General features: G+C 35.0%; 1 protein-coding gene across 7 annotated transcripts in view; it reads right to left on the minus strand.

Moving 5' to 3' along the window:
- The window catches only part of RALGAPA1 (Ral GTPase activating protein catalytic subunit alpha 1), a gene marked incomplete at its 5' end in the record, with an annotated part of 231,007 nt that overhangs the window by 143,189 nt on the left and 68,037 nt on the right, over positions 1-19,781 (minus strand). For all 7 annotated transcript variants that reach the window (XM_081227825.1, XM_081227822.1, XM_081227824.1 and 4 more), the window contains 3 exons: positions 833-981; positions 4,916-5,053; positions 9,113-9,310. In XM_081227825.1, the coding sequence (XP_081083951.1) occupies positions 833-981; positions 4,916-5,053; positions 9,113-9,310 (485 nt within the window). The remainder of the gene's footprint in view (positions 1-832; positions 982-4,915; positions 5,054-9,112; positions 9,311-19,781) is intronic.

The raw sequence follows: 19,781 nt of genomic DNA on the forward strand, positions 1-19,781 counted from the left end.
TTCTCATCTCTCTAAAAGCCCTCTTTTTTCATTCAATTAAACAAATATTTATAGAGTATCCATACTATGTTAAGAAATGTAGGAAATATAAAAACAAGACAACCAGTATATATACCTTTCAGGGCATCTCAATTCAGTGAGGTAAATGAACATTTTACAAGTAACTTAGGAACTAAGACAATTTTGACAAGATCTACAACAGAGGTACAAATACAGAATGAAAGGAAGTGAGCTAAAAAAATAAGGCTATGTGGAAAAAGGAAGGTAGAATCTAAGGATAGTTATGGTAACAATAGGAAAAGATGACAGGAATCAGACACTCTAAAGAAAAGTTCAGACTGTGCTCGAGAGACAGAAATTTGATAAAGCTGGGAGATAGGATCTCATTCTGCAGGGTGGAGTTTAGGCTTGAGAAAGGGCTAGAAAAGTACTCAGGAGCCTGACTGTACAAAGCCTTGAATGCCAGGTTGAGGAATCAGGCATTCATACATTCAGTCATTTACTTATTCATTCATTCACACATATAAATTCATTTATTCATACCTGCATGCCAGTATTCATTCCTGGGGGTGGCGGGCAGTGGGGGAGGCCATCACATGCCCACTTTAGAAAGATAAACAAAGGTATCTTGTGGCAGTTTGATCAAAGATGTTTGAGATAAAGTGAAGGAGACCACTGTGTCATCATGATTATTACATAAAATATTTATTCACTCATTCATTCAATAATAGAAGCTTGTACAATATTGTTACAAGCCCTCTTCACAGGCACTATTCCTCTAGAATTTACTATGCTCATATACACAATAAAAAAAAAAGATAAGTATTTTTACCAAGTCTTTTTGTCCATTGATACTTGCACAACCATGAACCGATAAATGTTAAGAATTCGTTTACACATATCTGTGTGCTCATCCAGAAGATTTTTAATCTCATTTGCAGGTTCAAGAAGAAATATGTTTGAGGAGTTTATAATAAACACCTAAGATAAAAGAAATCATTAGTGATTCATTACAGAATTTCAATGGGAAATTTCTTATTCAAAGGGAAAACAACTCAAGATGCTGGTAACTAGGTGATCTACAACAAACTTAAAAGCATTAGACTGTAGGTTAATTCTAACCCTGCTTCTACCACCAGCTTGATATTGGAAATTTAAGCTCATTAATCTATTTTTATGTTTATCTAGACAAATATAAAATTACTAGTAGGCACCTGAAAAAAATAAGCCAAGTGAAAAACAGCATTTTTTAAAAGTGAGGGCGCTTTTAATATAACAACCTGATTGTTGTCATAAAATGAAAAGAACAATAAAAATTAAAAATCGTTTAGGATAAAAGATGATACCTCAATCAAGATGGACTTTCTGAATGAGGTGTTCAACACCATCTATTCTCTTTTTTCATGTTTATTGACTATGTGTGCATATCTGTTTTGGTAATAACAGACTGCATATTATAGTACTACCAATCAGGGTCCATCAATATGTATCTTTAATTAAATTCATTATAATCAAATCATTAATTGTATTTTGTTACTGAGGAGAAAGTTGTTATAATGGTGACAGGTATGTGCAAAGGTTTTCAAAGACACTTTGGAGGAACAGAACATTACATCTATTGTGAACCTAGGACATTTACATCTTCTACACCCATAATTCTGATTTAAATCCCCTGGATGAACTCCATGGCAAAATACAGTTGTAAAATCATGTGAGAAAAGAACATTAAGCTAACTTTAAAAATGGGAAAAGAGCTGACTCTGGAAGTCTAACAACACTGACTAAGAAAAGCAAAAAAGAGGCACAAATAACATTAGAAATAAAATACAGACATACCTACATAGCCAGTAGAGAATTTTAAAATGATAATTCAACGAATAACTTTATGTCAATAAAATTGAAAATTTAATAAAATGGATTATGTTTTAGATAAAACATAAATAGCCAAAACTGACTCAAGAAGAAATACAAAAGACATATATATCAATACCATAAAAGAAAGTGAACTGGTAATCAAGGTATCCCTGATCCATCCCTAAACACCAGGCCTACACTGCTTTACAGGCAGAGTTTTGCCCAGCCTTCCCAGTAGATGATCCCTATTTTACACAAGCTGTTTCAGAGACAAATAAACTACCCAATTTATTTTTATAAAACTATAATCCAGTTATCAAAAACAGACAAGGACACATAAGAAAAGTAAGAGACCAATATCACTTATGAACATATAGACAAAAATCTTCAAAAAACAGCAGCAATTCAAATTGATCAAAATATAATACTTTATGACCAAGTAGTTATTTACCCCAGAAATGTAAGGATGCCTTGACATTGGAAAAGTCTATTAATATACTATATCTTATCAATAGATTAAAATGGAAAAAAGTAGGATCATCATAATGCATAAAGAAAAGCATTTAGCACTTATTCATTATTTTTTTTAATTTAGCAAACTAAGAAAAAAGGTAAAATTCATTAATCTGAAAAAGAATATTTATCAAGAACTACAGCAAATGTTATATTAGTAATTGAACCTGAAAAGTTCTGTGTGAACCTGAGACATTTTGAAGTAGTGCCAAAAGCCAAGAACAAGACAAGGGTACTCAATATCACCTCATTATCCCAGGAAACCCAGTAAGCAAAGGAAGTGGCACGGAGCAGAGAATGGATATAAATATGGGTGACTTAAAAAAGGAAAAGCAAAGCTCAACTATGTAGCAACATGGAAGAAAACCGTTCCAAAGAAAAGGAAAAGCAAGTTTAAAGGACTGGTGAGAGCCGGCCTAGCATATCTGAGGAACAGCAAGAAGTACAGAGTGAAGTGAGGAAGGGGAAAAGCAGTGGGAGATAACGTTGAGAAACAGCGAGAGCATGTGAAGCAGAGCTTCTCACACTGCCAGTGGTGAGGGAACAGGTTTTCCCCCCAGTCTTACAGAACAATCTTATTATAAAATACAATTTAAAAAATGAATAGGTAAAAGGAAATGAAAAAAAGACTTTTCATCAGAATCAAGAGACATTAAATGACTTAGTTTCTAAACTCTCACTCTCAAATTTGTAATTACCTTGTGGACCAGCACTAGTCTGTGGACCACACTCTGAGGAGCAATGATGTAAAGGCCTGATAGACCATTGGGAAGAAATTTGTTTTTATGATTAGTGATAAGGAAAAGCCACCAGAGGTTTCAGAGCAGAAAAATAACATGATCTGACTTACATTTTACAGGATCCCTCTGGCTACTGTGTTGAGAATATACCAGGATGATGGATGGGCAAGACCAGAAGCAAGAATACAAATTAGAAATTTATTGCAATAATCCAGATGAAAGATTACTGAGGCTTGAACACAAGAGGTAGTGTGAGTGCTGAATAGCAGTCAGATTCTGCATACATTTTGAAAGTTGACAGGATTTGTCGTCAAATTAGATATAAGATATAAAAGAAATATAGGAAATTAGATGGTCTGAGCAACTGAAAAACAGCTGCCATCAAATGAAGCGAGGAAAACTGCAGGAAGAGCATGTTTGTTGAATAAGGTGAGAAGCCAAGTTTTAGACATGTCAAGTTTGAGATATCTATTAGATATTCAAGTGAAGATGCCAACTTGGCATTTCAATATTTGAGTTTAGGACTCATAGAGTTCAGATAAGAAGTATCAGACTAGAGATAAAATGTAGAAGTTGCAGTATATAGATGACACTTAAAGCCAAAGGAATGGATGAGATCAACAAGAGAGCAAGTTTACATAGAAAAGAGATCTGAAAGCTGATTCCTCGGCACTTCAACATGAAAAGTTGAGAAATATATTGAAAAATCAGTAAAAAAAAAAAAAAAAAAAAAAAAAAATCTGAGAAGAGGCCAGTGAGTTAGGAGAAACACAGGAGGGTATGCTACTCTGAAGGCCAGATGAAGAAGGGTTTCAACAGCGAGGGAATGATCTACTCTGTAAAATGCTCCAGACAACTCTAGTAAAATTAGGATTGAAAAACATCCATTCGATTTAACAATGGGGAGGTCACATGTGGCCTTGACAAAAACAGTATGATTTAAAAAAAATGAATGAATATAATGAACTAAAAAGCAATAACAAAAAGACAAACAATCCAAAAGAATAATGGAAAAAGCATATTAACAGGCCATTCATACATGAGAAAAGATGCTCAATTTCAGTAGTGATGAAGGAAAAGCAAATTGAAACAGGGAAACACAAACTAAAAAAAAATGAGACAACATTTCACACACACAGGAGCAGCAAAAATTAAAATCTGACTATACAAGTAATGAGGAAGACATAAGGAAATGAGAACTTAACAAGCACTACTGGACGGAATGTAAATTATTATAACCATGCTGGAGAACAATTTGGCAATAACAGTAAAGTAAAGCTGATAATGTACAAATGCTCCAACCCAGTAATTCCACTTCTATGTATATATCCTACGGAAATTCTCCCACATGTGCTCAAAAATACATATATAGCATGTTTAATGTAGCATTATCTGGAATACTGAGAAATTGGAAACAAAAAACCATCAACAGAAAAATGAATAAATATGAAATAATCATAAATTGTAATACCACAAAGTAGTTTAAAATGAATTAACTATGCCTATGTATCAACAACAAATCTCAAAAACATAATGGTTAATGCAAAATGTTGCAGATGACAGTACACCATGACACAATTTATATAAAGTTTAAAATTGTCTAGAAAAAAAATGTAATGTTTATCAATACATTATGAAGTGAAATGAAAGTTAAGGGAAAAACAAAATTAATATGGCATAATGATAATTAATAAATGTGGGTGGTGAGTTCATTATATTTTAAAAATTACACTGAAATACTGAATTTTGTATTTGAAATATTTAATGATTTTTATTTTATTTAAAAAAAATAACAACAAGTGATCTACCTGCAAAACTGCTTGGGCACCAGCTCGTATGTTTTGTTCTATGGCTTCTTCAGAAGCATTATGAAGAACATCTTGGTAGGTGCCATTTTTTGCCCAAGTGGAATTTCGAACATGATCAGCAATACTGGTCCCATTTTCCTGAAGCAAAATATCAAGTTTTTAATATTTCATCAATTAAGAATGCTGTGACAAGTCAGTAAGCTGAAGAAGTAAACTGGAAACTACTGGGTGCCTCTGCTAAACATATTCTCAAAATAGAACATACCCTATTTGACTACAAAAACAACGTATAGGTGCACTGTAAAAAAGGTTCTCACTGACAAAAATACAAAGAAAGTAAAAAAAAATCATCCATAAGGACCAGCCAGAAATTGTATTATTTCAGATATAGACATTTTTCTATCTATCTAATGTATAAACCTCCCTTCTGTACATTTACACACTCAAGAATGGGATCATATTATTTACAGCTTTGTAAAAGATAAATTCTGTTGTAAAGCAAATAAATGCCAGAATCCAAATGACTTAAATAAAACAATAGAAACTAGCTTCTATTTATCCTACTTAAGAGTAGTAAAATTCCTGTTATCCGAAGATAGATGAATACTGCTACTTCAAACCACTAACACTGTAGCTTTCTGCTTGAGTTTAGCTGTCAAAGTCCTGCTGACTAGGGAGCTCCCTCAGTCAAAGAGAAATTTCACTCAGAGTTGATCCCTTTTTTAAAGTTTCTCTCTAGTTTCTTTCTGCTTTTGGTCACTCACCAGTATCTTCAAATACTTTTTTTAATATATATTTTAATATATATTTTTAATATACAATTTTAATATATGGGAGGTTCAGTCTAATATAAACTATTGTTTCATTACCAGAAGCAGTACTGGAACTCAGTGCTGTCCGAGTAGCCAATACATTATGCCATGGTCTGATCTATAGCTTTCTCTCAAGCTCCATACTTCTATGATCAGGTATCTTCTGAACAGTTCTTCCTGAATGACCCACAAGCACCTCAACTTCAAGATACTTAAAAGTAAATTTACATAACCATGCCCTCCCCTTCCTACCAACTCCTATAGCCTCCTTGGCCACCGTCACCACCACCGCACTTATTTTCTCTCCTATTCATGTGCGAATGGCAACTACCCTGGTTGCAAAAAAAAAAAGAAACTTGGGACACCTTTTCGTTCCTCATACCCAATTAATCATCAAAATACTGGTTTCAGGGCTTCCCTGGTGGCGCAGTGGTTGAGAGTCTGCCTGCCAATGCAGGGGACACGGGTTCGTGCCCTGGTCCGGGAAGATTCCACATGCCACATGCCGCAGAGCGGCTAGGTCCGTGAGCCATGGCCGCTGAGCCTGTGCGTCCGGAGCCTGTGCTCCGCAACGGGAGAGGCCACAACAGTGAGAGGCCCGCGTACCGCCAAAAAAAAAAATACTGGTTTCACCACCAAAGGAGCTCATTTATCTGTCTTCTCCCTTATATTCCCATTGTAACTGCCACTTTCCTTTATCAGGTACTTATTATCTCACTTCTGATACTTCCTAACTAGTGTCCTTGCCTCCAGACTGACCTCCAATCTATCTTCCACTCTGAGCTTGGTATGAGCCTTCTGAAATATGTAACTATCCATGCCATTTTTCTATTCATAATCTTTCCAGTGTCTAGAATGTAATCAAAGTCCACTACAATGGCACACAAGTTACTAAACAGAGCCTAGTTCTTGTCTATCTCTATCTTGTCTATAGTGGCTCTTACCACTCTCAACCACCTGCTCTTAGCTACAGCCAAATAAAAGTCTTCTCAGTGTCTCTTACATCTTTGTAGAAGTTATTCACACTGTGTGGCTCCTTTCCCACTTGTTACCTGCTCTTTGTATTATACTACTTCCTCACTGAAGCCTTTCTTAGGCGGAATTAGGTATTCCCTCTTTCACACTGTAGGAACATAGCAATAATATTGTTTTATAATACTTAAATTTGCATGCTTGTCTTCTTGCTAAAGCATTGTTAAAGATAGAAATGATGTCTTTTCATATTTCTATCTCTAACACTTGTTCTAAAAATGGGCATTACATATTTTAGACAGCACTCAAACTTGTCGGAGTGTTTTGTTGTCACAAGAATTGAGAATATCACTGGGATTTAATGGGATAAGCCAGGTAATGCTAAACATACAACAAGGCACATGACAGTCTGCACATACACAAACTGTCCTGTATTCTGCATGTCTTTCAAATGTGTCACAGACACTCTGTGAATAAAAAACCCATTAATAATTAATTATCTGAATCTGTAACAACTCCATTTTATAATTAACACCAAATTTTAAATGATTTATATACATATATATAGAATTTACCAGAAATACAAATCAATGAAAGATTACAACTTTTGTTTTTTGGTTCACGCCATTAGCAAGAAATCACATCTCTAATGGCAACACTGGTGAAGTATGTAAGGAGCCAATAGGACACACCTATGCAATACACCTACATCACCCTGCATTTGTAGCTTCCTTCCTTCTGGCTTTCCTCCCTCCTTTCCACTACTTGTTTTTTTTACTATGTATGTAAGTAGATTTATTATCTATCTTTTTTTTTGTTTTTTGTTTTTTGTTTTTTTGCAGTAGGCGGGCCTCTCACTGTTGTGGCCTCTCCCGTTGCGGAGCACAGGCTCTGGATGCACAGGCTCAGTGGCCATAGCTCATGGGCCCAGCCGCTCCGTGGCATGTGGGATCTTCCCGGACCGGGGCACGAACCCGTGTCCCCTGCATCGGCAGGCGGACTCTCAACTACTGCGCCACCAGGGAAGCCCCTACCATTTTTATTTAAGGATACTAAATGACAGAGAGTAGGCTCAGTATTGAGCTATAAATTCATAACAGAAAACTAGAGGGGAACAAATTATTTAGACTGATAGGTTTATTTTCTAGCTTGATGCAAAAATTGGATGTTTTTGCTGGTACATAACAAATACAACTGTGAACATTCTTTCATAATTTATATAATTTTATTTACTTCAATTATATTTCTTACTTTTATTTTTTCCCTCTAGAACTAGGGGAGGATGCTAAATATACATATATATATGTATATATCATGATATATACATATATACATGTATATATGTATGATATATACATATATCATATATACATATTCATACATATATAAATATTGATTCATTGAATCCCTACAGAATGTTGCCTATTATTCATTTATATGTTAATATCCTGAAAAAAATCCACGGATGAAGTTAATTAACCATCAAGGTGATTACCAAGTCACTCCTATCTGGATTTAGTAAGATATATGTCAATATCAGAGTGTAACTTTTTTGGTGAGAACCTGACCAATGGCAAGTGTGAAACACAAACCAGAATACTCTGAATCCTTTCTTGGGAATTTTTGCACTAGAGCTGACTGCAGAATAAAAAACATCCTGACCTGTTAAGTAAGCTGGTCTGTGAAAAGAAGTACTGCAGTTTGCTCACAGAGGGGAAAGAATGAGATAAGAGAGAGCACGAGTGGAATTTGGGTCCCTGGTTCCATTTACTCCTGACATCTAAATGAATAAGACAGGCAAGGGGGAATTGCACTTTGGTAATCACTCTAAGATGTATTGGGGGATCTTAGCTCTCCAACCAGGGATCGAACCCAGGCCTAGCAGTGAAAGCATCGAGTCCTAACCACTGGACAGAAAGGGAATTCCCACCACACTTTTAAATATTATACCTTTTATAATAGCATCTAATTTTGATCCAGGCAATGACTTAAAGAATCAGAATACAACCTCTTTTAAAGTTGTCACATCAAAGAGCTTTGGGATAGGGTACTGGGGTAACTGTTACATTAACTAAATTGCAAAATATAACTGACCCTTGAACAACACTGGGTTTAGGGTGCCAACCCTCCGAGCAGTCAAAAATCTGCGTATGACTTATAGTTGGTCCTCAGTATCCAAGGTTCCTCCATGTCTGAAAGATTCAACCCACTATGGATCATGTGGTACTGTAGTACTTATTCAATACTATTGAAAAAATCCTTGTATAAATGGACCCACACAGTTCAAACCCATGTTGCTCAAGGATCAACTGTATACTCAAAGGTATCTTTACCTTCCCATTTATCCCGTATTATCTCACTCTGTGAAAATCTAATCTATTAAACATACTCAAATACGTAAGTCTTATTTTACCTCTTCTCTCTTTTCTCCTTCTTCCATTGAAATATCATGGTCTGTGACATTGTCAATGCATGGTAAGTCTGAAGAGGAGATCACAATTTCTTCAGGCTCTTGCATGAACAAAGGCTTTTCCTCTTGCTGGATCCATTCTTGATATACTTTTACCACTTTTCTCATAGCTGCTGCTTCACATATTGGTAATAAAAATGCCTAGTGAAAAAAAAAAGAGAGAATATAGATAATGATACCTTTTACTTTGCCACAAACCACTAACACATACATTTCTATCTTCTTATAAAATGTGAGATATAAATGATTTTTAAAGAGTTAAAGTCAACCAATTCATGGTCAGAAAGAAACCTTTTGTCTCCAAATAATTTGTAAATACATTAAGATAGAAATACTTTTGGTAGGGAGATACTGATTTCCAGCACAAGGAGCAAAGAATTGTTTCAACTGTACTATCTCAGAATGAACATATTCCTTGTAACTATGCTCCTAAAAGCTTAATGTAAATACACCTTTTCATAATAAATCACATTTTTATAACTTATATTATTAGGCTTTTTAAAATTAACATTAAAATGAATTTTGATAAAAAGATTTTAATCAAAAAACAAAAACTATGACTCTAAGAAGTAATAAAAATACCAAGTAACAAGGCAACGTAGCTTTTCTAAGAGTATTTTTTAAAAAGTTACATCTTTCTTCTTTCATTTTACATATATAAAGTTATACAAGTCAAATAATAAGGCAAAAAATACTTAGAAAGTTAAAAGAATATCTTACAGTTATTCTTTCCTTAGGTACTTTCAGGTTGCCTTAAGTTTTAAAAAAGTATGTATCTTCCTCATCACAAAAACATTGTCACATGAAAAAAAAACTTTTATACAATTCATACTTGCATAAATAAAACAATAAAAATACTCCTAATCTCACTATCCAAAGTCCTTCCCTTATCATGTTTGTGTTTATGTGTTAACATTTTCACTTTACTTTTTTACAAATAGAACTTGACTTTTTTTTTTTACAACCATTACCTATTAATTTCAACTGTAAAAAATCACAAGACCTTTACCTAAAACCTGCCACTTTCTAGTCTAGAATTACCAGTAGGTGTATTTAATAATAATCATGGGGTTAAATGACTTTATTTTATCTGATTGAAACTAGCCAAGAAAATCAGGTTCCTGAGATAACGATGAAAAGTTAATGTGTAATATCAATAGGGTATTTAATGTTCTTTGGTAATCTTTTTATTTATTTGCTATCATTGATTCCCTAGCAAACTACTGCGTTGGCCAAAACGTTCGTTCAGTTTTTTCCATAAGATGGCTCTAGCAGCACTTAGTTGTCTTTAACTTCATTCAAAACAATTTCGTTAGATTGTATGTGACAGCTGTCATATCAGCGTGCATTTTAAAAAAGACTTATCAAAATTGGTGAATTTTTGTGTAGCCATTTTAATATTGAAGATAGAAGAAAAAAGCAACATTTTCAGCATATTATGCTTTATTATTTCAAGAAAGGTAAAAACTTAACTGAAATGCAAAAAAAGATTTCTGTGGTGTATGGAGAAGGTGCTGTGACCTATCAAACATGTCAAAAATAGTTTGTGAAGTTCGTGCTGGAGATTTCTCGCTGGACGATGCTCCAGGGTCGGGTAGACCAGTTGAAGTTGATAGCAATCAAATCGAGACATTAATTGGGAAAAATCAACATTGTTGATACTCAAAATACCCAAATCAAGCACTGAAAATCATTTGTACCAGCTTAGTTATGTTCATCACTTTGATGTTTGGGTTCCATGTAAGTTAAGCAAAAAAAACCTTCCTGACTATATTTCTGAATGCAATTCTCTACTGAAACATAACGAAACGTTCCATTTTTAAAACAAATTGTGATGGGTGAAGAAAAGTGGATACTACACAATGATGTGGAACTGAAGAGATTGTGGGGCAAGCGAAATGAACCACCAACAACCACACCAAAGGCTGGTCTTCATCCACAGAAGGTGATGTTGTGTATATTGGGATTGGAAGGGAATCCTCTATTATGAGCTCCTTCGGGAAAACCAAACGATTAATTCCAACAAGTACTGCTCCCAATTAGACCAACTGAAAGCAGCACTTGACGAAAAGCATCCAGAATTAGTCAACAGAAAGCGAATAATCTTCCATCAGGATAACGCAAGACTGCATATTTCTTTGATGACCAGGCAAAAACTGTTAAAGCTTGGCCGGGAAGTTCTCATTCATCTGCCGTATTCATAAGAAATTGCACCTTCAGATTTCCATTTATTTTGGTCTTTACAAAATTCTCTTAATGGAAAAAATTTCCATTTCCTGGAAGACTGTAAAAGGCACCTGGAACAGTTCTTTGCTCAAAAAGATAAAACGTTTTGGGAAGATGGAATTATGAAGTTGCCTGGAAAATGGCAGAAAGTAGTGGAACAAAAGGGTGAATACGTTGTTCAATAAAGTTCTTGGTGAAAATGGAAAATGTCTTTTATTTTTACTTTAAAACCGAAGGCACTTTTTGGCCAACTCAATACATTACTTACTACTTTCCTCCATCTAACAAACCCATTCCAAATTCTCATTCTCATGTTCCAGCAGCTTAATGGTCAATGGCATAATTTTGATCATCATTGCCTGCTCTAAGACTATTTTACAACTGAAGCAACAGCTCGGCCTTCCTTAAAGATTTAAAAAACAAAACAAAACAAAAAAAACCTCAAATAATCTCAAAAAAGTTCTATTCTCAGATACTGAAAAATTAACTTAAAAAAATTAGCATGGTAATTCGCTTTATTTTCTGCTCATTTTTGCTATGAACTGAAAACTGCTCTAAAAAAAGTTTACTAATTTTAAAAATATTAGATCCAGAGCTAAGATTTTCCTTATTGCATAAATTATCACACTATACCCCCCAAGTGGCTGGATGAATCTACTAAAGACTAGAGTGTATATGTATGACATTTGTCCTTACAGACCCCTGCACTGATTCTGCCGACACCCTAAATAAGGATCTTGAGGAAAGACTGATGTTAGCCATGGCTAAAAATCTGATGCATAAAAAGTAGAGGGCCATTTTATACATTTACAATGAGAAATGGTTGTCTCAGACCAGAAAATTCAAATCCATATTGGCACCTTATCTTTCTACAAAGAAGAACCACTCACAATCAGACATAAGTATTAATTGATAATAAGGGAAACTGTCATCATAGGCAAGAATATTTGAATCAATGTGCTCAGCAAATTTTCTCTCTGTAGGTAGACCTGCATGAGGTCATCTCCAGTTTTATGGTTCTATGACCATAAAACATCATATCCAGATAACTACATGGAGGAAGAATCAAAACAACAGGAGATGGAAAAAATCAAGTATTTGATAGTATCAGCTTAAGATAACCTGGTATATACAGTTTTCTAATAATTGGCTTTGACAATGGGGTCTGATTTAGTGGTAGCTAAGGCTCTCTTCTTCAGTGAAAAAACACTAACAAAACATGTTGGTCTCTTGATTATTCTTTTAATGTGCTTCCATTATTAATTAACCCAGATTGTGACAGACACATTCTTTAAAATTTAATCAAATACAGTGAGCATTTAGCAGACCTGGGAATTTTTTGTCTCCTTAAAGCAGTGGTTTGCATTTTGGTCTCAGAACCCCTAATCTGCTATACGTTAACACGAATAACACATTTTCCAAATTAAAAGAAGAGTGGCATTATTTTACAGTTTTGCAAATCTCCTTAATGTTTAGCTTAATAAAGAAGACAGTTGGATTCTCTTATCTGCTTGCTTCTACATTAAATCTGATACAGTATCACATGTCAGGTATCCTCTGGAAAACTTCACAGTACACTTGTGAAACAACAAGAGTGAAAAAGGTTTTGACCTTATGAACCTCAAAAGATCCTGGAGATTTCTCATGAGCCCCAGATTATACTTTGCCACCCACTGATTTCAGAAAAAAATTATGCATATGTATGTATGTTTATATTTTTTAAATTTACATACATATAAAATAAATCTGTGGTGCTTTTAAAGGTTAAACTCTTGATGTGTTATATTTACCTCATATCAAAGTACTTGGGGCTCCTCACTGTAGCCTCCAAGAACTAACAACATAAAGCACAATAAATGGGTTTCCTTATGAAATAGAGGGTTAATGTCTGGAGTCCATTTATGCCTATTCTATTGGATATAGAGAACAATTTTATCATTTCAAATAATTTGGGCATTTATGTTTTACAGTTGTATCTTTGTTTTAAAGATACGTAACAATATAAATACCTTCCTCTGAGATAGAACTCACAATCATTAAACTGGCCCTAAAAAAACCATTATCAGCTATATAACAAATTAGCTCAAGACTTAGCTTCTAGAAATACACGTTAGCCCTCAGCTAGGACTGACAAAGTGCCCAGCACTCAACAGTTACTAAGTTTGATTCATTCACCAAATATTTATTAGGTGCCTAACTCAATGCCATGCACTATGGCTACAATGATGAATGAGAAAGAGACGTATTCATGGAGGGTAATATGAAAGATCAAAATTGAACAAACATTCAAAAAAATAATTATAAAACTCAGGAGAGGTATTATGAAGAAGACTACAGCCTTCAAAAACATCATTAAAAAAGAGGTACTTACTGTGTGTGTGTGTGTGTGTGTGTGTGTGTGTGTGCGCGCGCACATGTGTGGGCAGGTGCTTCTACCTGTCTGTGGGTGGGTGGGTGAATGGGTGAGGGTGGTCATGGAAGACTCTTCTAGTGTAGACACATTTAAGCTATGACCTAAAGGTTGAGTAGCCAGGAGAGAAGAGGAGGCGGGAAGGATAGAGAGGAAAGAGGGGAAGGTTGAAGGACAAAAGTTCAGATAGGGAAACAGTAAGTGTAATGGCTATGAGGATGAAATTATTTGAAAGATGAAAAGTAAAGACATTTCTACTAAAATTATTTACCTATAAAGGACTTGTGCTCTAGCTGGGATTGCTAAGGGCAAAATCATTCTATGCCCATATACCTGATAATTAATGGAATATTTCTGTCTATACTATAATACATTGTGGAACATATGAAACTTCAAAATCCGGAAAGAAACTATTACACAGATTCTCAATTTTGCAAATTTATCATCAGTATTAAGCAGGTAAAAATAGCTTTCCTAATACAATCTAATCTTCAAAATTGATTTCTTTTCAAAACATGAATGATTCATTGGAGTCACCATCCTAAAATCTATTTTTCCTTAAGTTTTACCTTAAAAATCACTTTAAAAATAGCTGTTACAATAAAAATAACATCTCAGAGAACTTCAGTTCCCAGCAATATCATAAAAAAGATATCCTGGGGGCTTCCCTGGTGGCGCAGTGGTTGAGAATCTGCCTGCCAATGCAGGAGACACGGGTTCAAGCCCTGGTGTGGGAAGATCCCACATGCCGAGGAGCAACTGGGCCTGTGAGCCACAACTACTGAGTCTGCACGTCTGGAGCCTGTGCTCCGCAACAAGAGAGGCCGCGATAGTGAGAGGCCCATGCACCGCAATGAAGAGTGGCCCCCGCTCGCCGCAACTAGAGATAGCCCTCGCACAGAAATGAAGACCAAACACAGCCATAAATAAATAAATAAAAAATTTTAAAAAAGATATCCTGGAATCTACCTGCACAGAACACCTAAAAATTATCACAAAAAATATAATATACATTTTTAAAAGAATGGCTCAGCTTGTGAGGATATTCTGAGTCTAGAACAAAATGGAAGTATTAATCTAGAGAGGCAAATAATCAATGCAGCTGCTGGGTGCTGCCTTGGACAGCCTCCAGAGCTTTGGTTTAAAAGGCCAACTGTATAGAGGGTAGAGACAGATCAGAATCCTATGTATAAAGCTGATAACAATGAAGGTTATATCCTCAATACAAAGGTGAGCTAGGAGGGAAGAAAATAACTTGACTCCAGAGAAGAATCAGTGAGGAAACTTGTCTGTTGACTTGGGGTAGGGGAATATGAGATAAGAAGAGCCTTCCCTGAAAATTCATATTCTCAAGCTGGCCATCACCTAACTTTGAGTGCTGCAAAGTGAGAATCATCATAAGCTAAGAATTGTAATTTAAAGTAAACCAAGGTTGACAAGACCCCTGAACACCTGAGAGAAGCAAGTGCAAATCCTCTCTGGAGAAACACATCCTTCAACCCAGGTTTCAAAGTAATTTCCACAAAATTCCAAAGAAATGTAAGCTCTTAACACAAAAATCCAAAACAAATGAGGGTAAACAGAAACAACAAGGCCAGAACTGCAAAAACTTAATTTACTGGAATTACTGGAATAAGGAATATTAAATAAGTATTTTAATACATTTTAATTAAGAAGAAAATGAAAATATGAACAAAGAATAAGCCACTGCAAAAAATGACTAGACAGATATTAAAAAAAACAACCAAATACAACTTTTAGAAATTAAAATATAAAGAGCATCATAAAAAATACAGTAAGGGGAATTCTGTTTCCAAGAGTGTCATGGACCAGGTAACCTGACCAACCTTACAACTAAAAAAACAAAAATAATACATTTAAAAAAAAACTTTAATCTTCTTAAATGCACCAATGAGCCATAAAATAGGAAGAAATATCTGAAAATAAAAACCTACATAAAGTCCAAACTCAAGAGAGGTCTTAGGTGTAGCAATAAAGCTGACTTTCACTTTGAATGAAACCAATTACTTTTACAGAACTATTGGGGTAAGGAAGGAAGAACAATAGGAAACCTCCAAACAAATTTGGGATTCCAAAGAACTATATATCATCAGTGTGATGCTGAATTAGAAATAAACCCACCTCACTAAAAGTCTGCAAGGAAAACTGCCCATATTTAGATGCAAAGTAGATAACAGAAATCTCATCATAGACACTAACCAAAAGCTAGTCTTAATACAGGTTTATACTGTACATTCATATTATCTGGCTGGCTTAAACTTCAAATCAAGAATTCAGTTTAATGTGAAGTTGGAAGTGTTTCCTTGCATCTGTGTGAAGCAAATGCAATTCCTCTCTGGAGCAGTCAACCTTTAACAAACCAAATCAAGAAACAGTCATAAGCAGCAAAAGCTCAGAATCAAAGTTCTGAATTTCTGAAATCACAAAATAGTGCAAGAAATATTACAAGATATTGCAAGAGAATACAGCATCATGAGAAGGAGCATTCAGAAACAAAATATGGCAGAATCAGACCTATGAAGAACTCAGGAATATTAGGGTGATCAATCAATATAAAATAACTAAGTTTCATATTAATACATAAAATGAAAGTAATGAACTAGAGACCATAAAACTGACCAAGCAGACTGGCCAACTTCCAGAAGCAGCTGTAATTAGAAAGAAAGTATCCGGAACGCAGCACAGAGAGACAAAGTGATGGAAAATATATATGAGAGGTCAGTAGACGTATGAAGTGGGAAGGTCTAACACACATCTTGAAAGGCAAGAATAAAATGGGACAGAGGCAATGTTTAAAGAGAGAATGGCTGGAAAATTTCAAGAATTGCCAAATTATACTAATCCATAACTACAGTATCCCCAAAGTATCCCCTGAAGAATAAATAAAAGGAAATTTAGACCTGGACATATCACAGTAAAATACAAAAAGCCAAACGCTAAAAAAAGGTACAAAAAGAGCCAGAGAAAAGATAACTGTACTAAGAGTTCAACTGTTGATTGACATCTCAACAGCAACAATGTAAAACAGAAAAGTGGGAAAGCATGAGTGTCCGAAATGTACTAGGTGAAAATAACTGTCAATCTAGAATTTTATGTCCAGGGGAAAAAGTATTTCAAGAATGTGGGCAAAATAAAGACATTTTCAGAGCAAAAACTTGTGTTTGAAAGCAACGGACATCCAAAAGTAAATTCTAAATGATGAACTACAAGCAGGGTGGATTGGCCAAAAAATGCCTTCGGTTTTAAAAGTAAAACTAAAAGACACATTTTCCATTTTCACCAAGAACTTTATTGAATAACGTATTCATCCTTTTGTTCCGCTACCTTCTGACATTTTTCAGGCAACTTTATAATTGAAGTTGCCTGAAAAACTTATCTTTTACCCAAAACTTTTTATCTTTTTGAGCAAAGAACTGTTCCAGGTGCCTTTTACAGGCTCCAGGGAATTGAAATTTTTTCCATTAAGAAAATTTTGTAAAGACCTAAGTAAATGGAAATCTGAAGGTGCAGTGTCTGGTGAATATGGCAGATGAATCAGAACTTCCCAGCAAAGCTGTAATGGTTTTTTTCCTAGTCGTCAAAGAAACATGCGGTCTTCCATTATCCTGATGGAAGATAATGCATTTTCTACTGACTAATTCTGGAGGCTTTTCGTCAAGGGCTGCTTTCAGTTGGTCTAACTGGGAGCAGTACTTATTGGAATTAATCGTTTGGTTTTCCCGAAGGAGCTCATAATAGAGGACTCCCTTCCAATCCCACTATATATACAACATCACCTTCTTTGGATGAAGACCGGCCTTTGATGTGGTTGGTGGTGGTTCATTTCACTTGCCCCACGATCTCTTCCGTTCCACGTTGTTGTACAGTATCCACTTTTCATCCCCCATCACAACTGGTTTTAAAAATGGAATGTTTTCATTACATTTAAGTAGAGAATCACATGCGGAAATACAGTCAAGTTTTTTTTCGCTTAACTTATGTGGAACCCAAATATCAAAGCAATGAACATAACCAAGCGGGTGCAAATGATTTTCAACACTTGATTTGGATATTTTGAGTATACTGGCTATCTCCCACATGGTATAACATTGATTCTTCTCAATTAATGTCTTGATTTGATTGCTATCAACTTCAACTGGTCTACCCGACCCTGGAGCATCGTCCAGTGAGAAATATCTAGCACAAAACTTTGCAAACCACTTTTAAAAAAATATTTATTTATGTATTTGGCTGCGCCAGGTCTTAGTTGTGGTGTGTGGGGTCTTGGTTGCGGTATGTGGGATCTAGTTCCCTGACCAGGGATAGAACCCGGGCCCCCTGCATTGGGAGCGTGGAGTTTTAACCACTGGACCACCAGGGAAGTCCCTGCAAACCACTTTTGACTTGTTTGATAGGTCACAGCACCTTCTTCAAACACCACAGAAATCTTTTTTTTGCATTTCAGTTGCGTTTTTACCTTTCTTGAAATAGTAAAGCATAATATGCTGAAAATGTTGCTTTTTTCTTCTATCTTCAATATTAAAATGGCTACACAAAAATTCATCAATTTTGATAAGTCTTTTTTTAAATGCACACTGGTATGACAACTGTCACATATAATCTAACAAAACTGTTTCAAATGAAGTTAAAAACAACTAAGTGCTGCTAGAGCCCTCTTACGGAAAAAAACAAATGAACCTTTTGGCCAACGCAATAAATGGAAGATCTGAAAAGGGAGAAATCATAATCAAAAGAAGTGATGAATATAACTAAATGTAAATCAATATTGAATGCACAGAATAGTAATATTACTGGAGTTAAAATACAAACATGCAAAACAGAACTGAATTATTTGGTAATAACAATATATAAGTTAGGGGGAGAAATTAGAGTAATAATGTTCTATGATCCTTGTATTGATTAGGAAGTGGGTAAAAGAACACTAACTTTATATTTGGAAAGTAAAGTATGTATGCTAAAATTTATATAGTAATCACCAAAGGAAAAGGAATAGAGTAAAACTTTCAAACCAAGTGATGGGGAGGAGGAGAATACAGAATGAAAAAACATCAATTAAAAACAAAGCAAAAGGGGCTTCCCTGGTGGCGCAGTGGTTGAGAGTCCGCCTGCCGATGCAGGGGACACGGGTTCGTGCCCCGGTCTGGGAAGATCCCACATGCCGCGGAGCAGCTGGGCCCGTGAGCCATGGCTGGTGAGCCTGTGTGTCCGGAGCCTGTGCTCCGCAACGGGAGAGGCCACAACAGTGAGAGGCCCATGTAACGCAAAAAAAAAAAAAAAAAAAAAAAAAAAAAAAAAAAAAAACAAAGCAAAAAATAAGAGAATTATGAAAAAAATACAGACATAAGAAAAATAAAAAGAACAAAATAAGATAGTATCAATAAATCCAAACATATCAGTAATTATAATAAATATTCCAGTTAAAAGACAAAGATTTTTAAAAATCCAACCATATTTACAAGAGACATATAAAATGTAATGATATAAAAAGGTTGAAAATAAAAGGATTTTAAAAAAATATACGAGGCTAATTATAATAAAAAGAAAGTGGTATAAATGTACTACAAGTAGATAAAGTAGACTACTACAAGTAGACTTTAAGCAAAAATAATTGCTACAGATGAAAAGGGCCATAAATAAAAGGCTTAACTCACCAAGAAGATATAAAATTATAAATATGTATGTACTTAATTACAAAGCTTCAAAATACATAAAGGAAAATTTATGGAACTACAAAGAAAAAAATAGACAAATCACCATCAGAATATAAGATTTTAACACACCCTTCTCCATAACTGTGAGGTGAAGCTAACCAAAAATCTTAAGTAAGAATATAGAAAAGTTGACTAACGCAATAATAAGCTTGATCTAACAGATCAAGCTTTAATAATCATGAATTCCACAGGAAAGAATACATTCTCTTCTAACACACAGGACATTTATGGAGGCTGACTACAT

The sequence above is a fragment of the Mesoplodon bidens genome, assembly GCF_964165515.1.
Source record: "Mesoplodon bidens genome assembly, chromosome: 3".
Lineage (NCBI taxonomy): Eukaryota > Metazoa > Chordata > Mammalia > Artiodactyla > Ziphiidae > Mesoplodon > Mesoplodon bidens.